This window comes from Struthio camelus, chromosome W (assembly GCF_040807025.1).
Source record: "Struthio camelus isolate bStrCam1 chromosome W, bStrCam1.hap1, whole genome shotgun sequence".
Lineage (NCBI taxonomy): Eukaryota > Metazoa > Chordata > Aves > Struthioniformes > Struthionidae > Struthio > Struthio camelus.
The window spans coordinates 19662923-19671116 of NC_090981.1; the positions used below are offsets into that span (position 1 = coordinate 19662923).

Here is an 8194-nt window from a genome sequence, read left to right on the forward strand (position 1 = left end):
TTGACTGTTTCACCCCAGATTAAGATGGATAGATAAATACTGTATTTGTTTCAGTGGAGCAGGAAAAGTGGAAAAAAAGATGAAGCACGTTTTGAAAATAACAGAGGGCTGGGAGAGCTAGATGAGAAATGTTCTTCACCTTGCACAAGGCTCTTAGCCTTGCCTTATCTTTCCAGAGCGGCTGAGTCCTGCTGGTCTTCTAGTCATTGCTGTAATACTGTTGGGAAGAAGGAAAAAAACCTGAAGTGGCTGGGAATGAAGGGATGAAGAGCTGCCTCCCTAACCATATTTTGTGGAGCCAGAAAAAAAGACTTCTCCTATTGCCACATATAATATATTAGGAAAAAAGAGAGCGTTGAAACAACCCATTCATCGCTGGCCAAGGGAGATGTGGCGCTGAAACCACGCGCAGAGTGACTGCCAGCTCCCTTGTGAAGTGAGTCTCCTGTAGTCGAAAAACTGCTATCGCAGATTAAGGATGCACCAGTCTTATCAATATCTTCTTGGCACAGAGCTGCCATGGCTTTATTTTTTGTTGCCCTGATGACAAGATAACAAGCGTAGCGTGCAGTAGGAGCGTGACTTTTCTTGCTTTCAGCATTGCCGCAGCACTCGGAGCCAGGGACTTGGGAGGGAAGCGCCGGCCTTGGAAGCAGTAGCCCCTCCTGCTCCTGGCTCCCAGCGCTCGGGCAGCCCAAGGGCTGGCAAAGCACTCAGCCCCTATTTCCCATGCCCAACTTTGCCTCTCCTCTGCCTCGATCGTGAACCCTTTGGGCTAGGCGCAGTCCTGTGCTGTATATGGTGTGTTTGTCCTCAGTCGCTGGAGTAATAGGGATGGCTCCCAGTCTGGCTAGGGCTTCCAGATGCCACAATAACAGAAATATTTGCTGTCCTAGGCAATATTGTGCACATGGCTGTACTCACAGAGAGTTTAAAAAAATAAAACGATGCTGCCGCAGTCACAAAGAGCGGTTTTAACCGACTCCTACAGCTTACATTGGCAAAAGTTGCCAAGCTTGATAGTTTTCCTGTTCAAACATTGACTTGAGTGATGAGGGTTTTTTTTTTTTTTTTTTTTTTAAATTAAAAGGTCTCAGTGTACTGTTGTAGGCTGAACTTGTTTCACCCCTGCTATCTAAATTCCTGCTTATAGAAACATGGGCATGCTGGCCTGATAGCTGTTCAATCAACCTTCACTCCAGCAGTTAACTTTCGGGCACTCTGTTTTGCGAGATTAATATCCTCATAATAAAAGTAACCATATATGCATTCAAAACGCTTGCATGAGGATAGCAAGTTTAAAGGGGTTTTTGCCAGTATTGTAAGTGACATGTGAAAAAGAAAACCTTAAAATAGGGTATAAAACATTAACAAAGATATTTTCTGCATTCTGGAGTTGGCAGGAGAGCGCGTGCTTCTGTCCCTATGAAGGGAGCGTCTGAAATGCTGCAGCAGCTGGAGGGCTCGCGCCACGCCAGCCTTTTCTTCCCCTTCTCCAGTCAGCTTTTACTGGCGCTGGATAAACCCTGCCGGAGCTACGTACGGCTGTGGGCACGTGTAGCAGCGGCAGGAAGGAGCGTTGCCGGCAGGACTCCCTTTGGGCAGCTGGAGCCGTGGCCGGCGCACGGTCCGCAGCAAGTCCGCGTGGTGCAGCTCGGTCCTGTGGGGAGGCGGTCCCCTTGCTGACACTTGCTCTGTCTCCGTTTCGCCTGCAGTGGCTGAGGAACCCAGGCCCCCAGCACGAGAAACGGACTCTCTTTGGAGACATGGTGTGCTTCTTGTTCATCACGCCGCTGGCGACCATCTCCGGCTGGCTGTGTCTGCGGGGAGCAGTGGACCACCTGCACTTTAGTAGTAGGCTAGAAGCCGTTGGCCTCATTGCACTCACTGTCGCACTCTTCACTATTTACCTCTTTTGGACCCTAGTAAGTATTGGCTTTCTATTTAACTCTCAGGAATAAGGGAGGGAATAAATCAGAAAATGAATTACATCTCTGCCGCAGAGTGCTGTAGAGGGGGTGGACCACCATATAGCGCTTGTCACTTATATTTACGGCCCAGCCTAATTTTTAAGTTACAGCTGCAAGAAACCTCTTGGTTCCACACCAGTTAAGCTCTCAGGAAATCCAGAAAGACAGCTTGCCTTTGGGGTCCATGATTCCCAAATCCCAAACACCCACAGGGATTGCAGAAGGGAGCCAGGAAGTAACCTGGAGAAGATGAGTTCAAGACATGCTTCAGGAGTTGTCACCAAAGATACTGTGCAAAACGTGAGGGTACAGTGCGGGAAAGAGCCTCATATGAATAAGCTGGCTCTCCCAGAGGATTTGTGTTTTATTCTAATCCAACATCTGGCTAATTTAAGTCTAACAGTTTCAAAAATGCTGAATTTAGGTGTAGATCTTTTCCTCAGGGGATGTTTTCCATAATCCTGGTGCTTATGATTCTGTGGGAAAGCCACGGCAGAAGACGCTTTTTATCCAGGTCTGCAGAAACATAACTCCCCTTTCTGTCAGCAGCCGTCCAGATTAAATAACTGCTTTATTCCCACCATGCACCCAGGCGTGCTGGCATGCGTGTGCTGAGCGCTGATCCAGCTTGAAAGTAAAAAGGGTTTATCAAGCCACAGTCTAGCTGTTCGTCGAAAACCCCAAGTTCCCTCAAGTTGAACGCTCAACACCACTAGCACTGGTGAGTGAAGAAAGAAAGGGCGCATGCAGACTAGGAGCGCTCACAGTAACACAGCGCTGGCATAGCTGCCCCAGAGCAAGAAACCCCTGCACTCAGCCCACAGTAAGCTGGGGGGAGGGAGGGAATGCACCAAGAAAGCTATGGAAGGTACCATCTTATTCACTTCTTTTGCAACAGTGAAACCCTGTCTCACCTATGAGGACTTCAGGCTCAGAAATCTTGCCTCAGCCTCCTGTAGGGCTTTTTTTTTTTTTTTTGGCTTCTGCATTCTTTTTTGTATAAAGCAGCACCACTTCCCTTTTCACACGATGGCCATTTACTTCAGCAGTGAGATGGCACTTGGATTTCCTGAGGCACTGTGCATGTAGACATATCCTTCAGGGTCTCAAGCAAAGGTTGTTCAAATCTTCTTAGTAGAGGACTGTCTTAAAGCCAGATGGCACCCAATTTATTATATTTAATTCACAGACATTACTACAATAGGAAGTTGGAAATGGTAGCTTGGCTGAGTAGTTGGGTTTAATTATTTATGGCACGCAGACATATCTGACCTTGCTCATTACAACTTTTCCAGCAACACGGCAGTCAATAGCAACAGCTATTGCACTCGCACTGGTAATGGTGAAAATCACTTCTATTCACTTTATAGCTTCCCCCCCCCCTTTAGAAGTATAGAAACGTATACGCCCTTCAGAAGTTACTTGGCACTTGGACAACATGCTGATAGTGAGCTTGGTGTAAAAGCGCACCTCGGCTGATTTAATTGAAATACAGTATCTCTCACGCCCATTGAGTTGCGGGTGATGTAATTCCACTCTAATCCATTATTCAGGCTGCCAGGAGGTAGACGGGCTAATGAAGCACTGTGTTGCTCAGGGAAGGGCAAGGCTGGAAGCCTGGGGGGCAAGTAACCCCCCCCCCCGCTCCCTGTTCAGCAGGGAGTTAATTCAGAGGTAGAACAGAGAAGGGGGCAGAGAGCAGAAGCGCTCACCCCACTGGGGCTTCAGCAGCGCCTTCCCTGAATTCAGCTTTCAGGGCTGAAATATTCCCTTATTTCAAGGAAACAGGGAAAACCTGCACAGCTTGGTAGAGGCATATATTGAGTGCTGGGGGAGCCATTACACCTAAGGTGATATAATGCTCTTTTAGGTCCTGGGAAAATTAAGAAAACTAAGATTTCATTTTACTTCCAATAAATCAGCGAATATTCTCTGAAGGTAAAAGCTGGCATATGGGTTGTTTACACACCACAGAACCCCAGTGAGCAGAAAATGGGAGAGATGCTATTTTTAGCCAAAAAAGCTATTTTATCTCTTCCCATAAAACAGCCAAGTTCTCTCTAACATACTGTTGCTTTTTCCTCTGTATTTATTCATTATAACTGATCTATACACAAAAAGTGTTGCTATTCCCAAGAAGAAAGATTCAGACCCAAAATGCAGACTCCTATTTAAACTAAAACTTCAGTTTTAACTATTTGAAACTCGCAGCCTGTGTAATCCTGACTTCTGCAGGACTGCGCAGGGGGACTGGAGCACAACGGGCTTCCCACAGAAAATAAGTGCTAGTTAAAAACAAAGTGTTGCCCCAGTGAATTCACAGAACATGCAAATAGCTTAGGAGGACAGCTGCTACCCACCCTTGCTACGCTACTGAAAAGGTGAACGAGGAAGCCGAGCGCGCCAAGGAGCGAGGTGAAAAACAGGCTCTTGCTCAGCAGCGAGGGTTTCAAGTCCCGAGCGAGTGCCAGCTTACGGTGAGTAACCGGGCTCTGGGCTCTCGCTGCAGTTCAGGAGCTGACATCACTCGGAAACTGCCTCCAGGCAAGAGCCCATTGTAAACAAGCTGTCAAACTTAACTAGGGTACCCTGCAAAAACATCTTAAGCAAACAAACAGTTCAAGCCTGGCTCAACGACGTTGCCATTTCTGAAAGCATCTCATCTGATGCTCCTTGAAAACTAAACCCGCGTCCAGGCTCCTCCGCAGCAGGCCCCGCATTTTGCACCGCATTGGTCCCCACAGAAAGGTTCTTCCCCACCCTGCTCCCTCCGCCACCTGATTTCTGTGGATACTGCAGCGCCTTTTTCAAAGGGATTTCCCACCTTCTTACATTTAAGATGTTCCACGGAAAGGGAGGCGCAGACTGCTGCTGCTTCAAGGGGCGCAGAGCAGGTTGAAAGGTGGGGGAACCGCTTCATCTCTCCAAAGGGCTGTCTTTGGGCAACAGCTCTGCAAACAAAAGTTCTAGGTTTCCCTCTTTGACAGCACAGAGCTGTAAAAAAAAAAAAAAAAAGATTAAAAAAATATATATATGACAACCTAAACTGAGATAGTCCTGCTAACACAGTGAACATTAGCAGATGGCTCACACTCACCTTGTTGAGTCTGTGCAGTCTTGAGATGGATGCGCTGAGCAGTAAAGCATTGAGCCCGTCACTATTTTTTTTTTTTTTTAAAATACACAGCAGCACCTTTAAGCTGCCCGCAAACTCACCCAGTTACATTATTTGTCAGTTTAACAACTCGCAGCACGACAGCACTTCAAGTTCACCTGGCTGTAAATCGCTGCCAATACTGCGAGTCCTGGGAAAGACAGGCAGGACAGCTGATTTTTCATGTTATAAAAAGGGAAGGAGAGGTGGGCAACACCACAAAGCGGTGCACAAGCCACTTTTCTTCTCCGCTGCCGAAACTGGGGGAACCATCCAGCCGCGTGGTGCGTCTCATCTCGGCCAGCCACCTTTTTGCTCGTGTTTTCGTCCCGCGCGAAGGTGCTTCCCCCAAGACCCCGGCCGCCCCCGTGGAGGAAGGCGGCGACGCTGAGAGCCGCGCGTCTCCTCTCCCCGCAGGTGTCGTTTCGGTATCACTGCAGGCTCTACAACGAATGGCGCCGCACCAACCAGCGGGTGATCCTGCTGATCCCCAAGCCGGCCGCCGTCGCCTCCGCTCAGCAGTCGCTGCTGGGCCTGCAGCCCGTCAAGAGGAACTCCAAGGAGACAATCGTCTGATCGGGGCCGTCCTGCAGCGGGGCCGCGCACTAAATAGGTTTCCTCGAGCCCATGGGGGTCTGACAGCACCCAGGAGCGTGCTGTTTCGATTTACAGACTCTTTGCAGAGGTGTGTGTGGGGGGGGAAATAATTAAAAAAAAAAAATCACTGTTCTAATTCAAATCATGGATGCTGCAATCATATGATATTTGCTAAGCTGCCAAACATGTTTATTTAGCAGATACTGTATGGAATTCTACAAACTCATGTCAATACTTGCATCACCGAGCGATGCAGACTTTTTTATTATTGTTTAAAAATATTAAAACTATGGTAATTAACAATGCAAAACAGATGTAAAAAGTGCTTTTTGTTTATCATTTACTGCTACTACAGTATTATTTTCTTTGGAAAGCAGCCAGCGCTGTATTTTTCTTGTTTTTTCCTGAATCACAGGGATGAATGACATTGCTCTTTTTTTTTAAATATATATATACAATTTTATTTTAAGAACATTTTATACTATTATCCTGGATTATTAAAATACTTTTTTTTTTTTATGTGATGAGTTCTACAAATTGGCATATTATTTAAACACTATAAAATGGTTAGAAAATGGGTCTCCTGTTTCTTGTTTGGTAGAGAAGTTCTGATAGAAAAATTCTCCCGTAATATATTTAGAATGTGTGAGAGCAACAAGTGACAGATTACAATAATCTTCCTGCTAAAAAGTATTTCTTAAGTAACTTGGGGGGTGGAGGGGAGGGAGGGGAAAAAAAAAAAATCAGTCAGAAGTAACAAATTAGGCATCACATGCTGCACTGAAGCTCCGCTGGTGTGAACGTGTAGTTAGCCAATTTACTGTTTTTACACCAAGCAGAATTCAACCTTAATTGTATAAATTAAATTTTGTAAGGAAAACTCTGCATACATAATGAATGAGATTAGACACGTCTTAGGAAGCAGGAACTTGTCTTGCATAACAATTAGCATTACTTTAAAGCTGCAGAAATTTTCAGCTTGACAGGTAGATTTAGCAGAGCGTACGTAAACCCTGACCTTTCATTGTAGCACTGAGACTAAGACTCTTTTTGAAAATGTACAACACAGCCTACTATTGTGACCAATTTGGAGTCTAAAGACTAAATTTTATTCCTGGGTGGCATTATCTATTCCACCTTTGCTTTTGTGGCCAATTCATTCACTGGTTTTTAAGCTCTCAGAAGAGACATATGCTTTCGTGGAGAGACTCGTTTTACAGAATCTTACAAAATCCTATTAACAAATGCTGCTAAAAATCAGCAAGAGACATGTAGCCTCTTCAGTTTATTTTAATTAAAGCAACCAGGAGTAGATGGTAATGCCACCATGTCCTGTGTTGCCCAAACGGTGCAGGCTCTGAAAATAAAAGGAGCCCAGAGCAACAAGGGTCATGATTTACGATTTGGATAGATCAAGGTAATATGGGTGTTTGCCATCGAGCAAGAGCTTAACGTTGAGCTCCGAGGAAGAAAAAAGCTTAGTACCCATAAACAAACCCATTGGACTCCCTAATGCTGCCTTTGGCTCAGTCTAGCTATAGCCACCTATGTAACGTAACAATATTCTCTGTAGCCGTCAGTTCCGTGGGGCTGCGGGAATGAACCGCTGATATGAAGCGACACCAGCTTTGTTCAGACATGAAACTGCATCTTCACAGCAAGCCACAATCAATTCACATAGGAAAGTCACGAACCTGCAAGCCTGCGCTCATTAGTCTGTAAGGTCAGGTCATGTGTGTGACAGTGGGCACCTGCTTCTCTTCTAGAATAAAACAGTAGGAAAATTATACAGAATTCTGCAGACACAGATATCTGAAGACATCACAAACTCTGTGATGGCCTGAAACCTGTAGTGCTTTTTTATCCTCGTTCCAAAGAAAAGCAACTCTCTGGATAGAGGACCAAAAAAAGGCACATCAGCAGAGATTTCCAGGTTAAAAGAAAATCCGCTAGCCAGGGGCACAGAGATAAAGTATGTCTAGCTGGGTCAGAACACTGTCAGAGGAGGATCCAACCCTTCAAATTTTACACATTTGCTTTAGGGAATCTTTCTTTCTGTTGCTATTTCTGCTTCCTTGGGATATATCCCAGAAAGCTGGGCCACGGAATAAATTTTATAGTTAAGTCAGAGGCGTTCTTGTTTTTCTTTTATGAAAAATTGAGATGATAATGGAATTCAAGAAATAACAAGGAACCAATTTTCCAGTCAAGCTACGAGTTATCTGCTCACAGATTAGCAGCCACTCAGCCCAACTGGTCTGTTGGTTCAAATTTCTTTTTTGCTTTGAAGACTACTTATCATTTAAGTGCAGAAGAAAGCATACTGAAGCAGCCAGACAGAAAATATGGTCCAGCGAAGCAAGTATGTTACTACTCTGGTTTCTCCGCTTGGCATGCAAGTGCAGCAGAACTGACCGGTGAAGCCACTAGCAATAGTTTCCCATGCTTTTTCTGGACATCCCCCTGCCCCCAA

At 45.6% G+C, this 8194-nt stretch overlaps 1 protein-coding gene across 9 annotated transcripts in view; it reads left to right on the forward strand.

The window, feature by feature from the left end:
- LOC138060916 (E3 ubiquitin-protein ligase MARCHF3) overlaps window positions 1-7851 on the forward strand; it is a 78180-nt gene extending 70329 nt beyond the window's left edge. For all 9 annotated transcript variants that reach the window (XM_068925772.1, XM_068925769.1, XM_068925771.1 and 6 more), the window contains 2 exons: window positions 1716-1925; window positions 5542-7851. In XM_068925772.1, the coding sequence (XP_068781873.1) occupies window positions 1716-1925; window positions 5542-5700 (369 nt within the window). In that variant the 3' untranslated portion in view covers window positions 5701-7851. The remainder of the gene's footprint in view (window positions 1-1715; window positions 1926-5541) is intronic.
- Window positions 7852-8194: the final 343 nt, after the last annotated feature.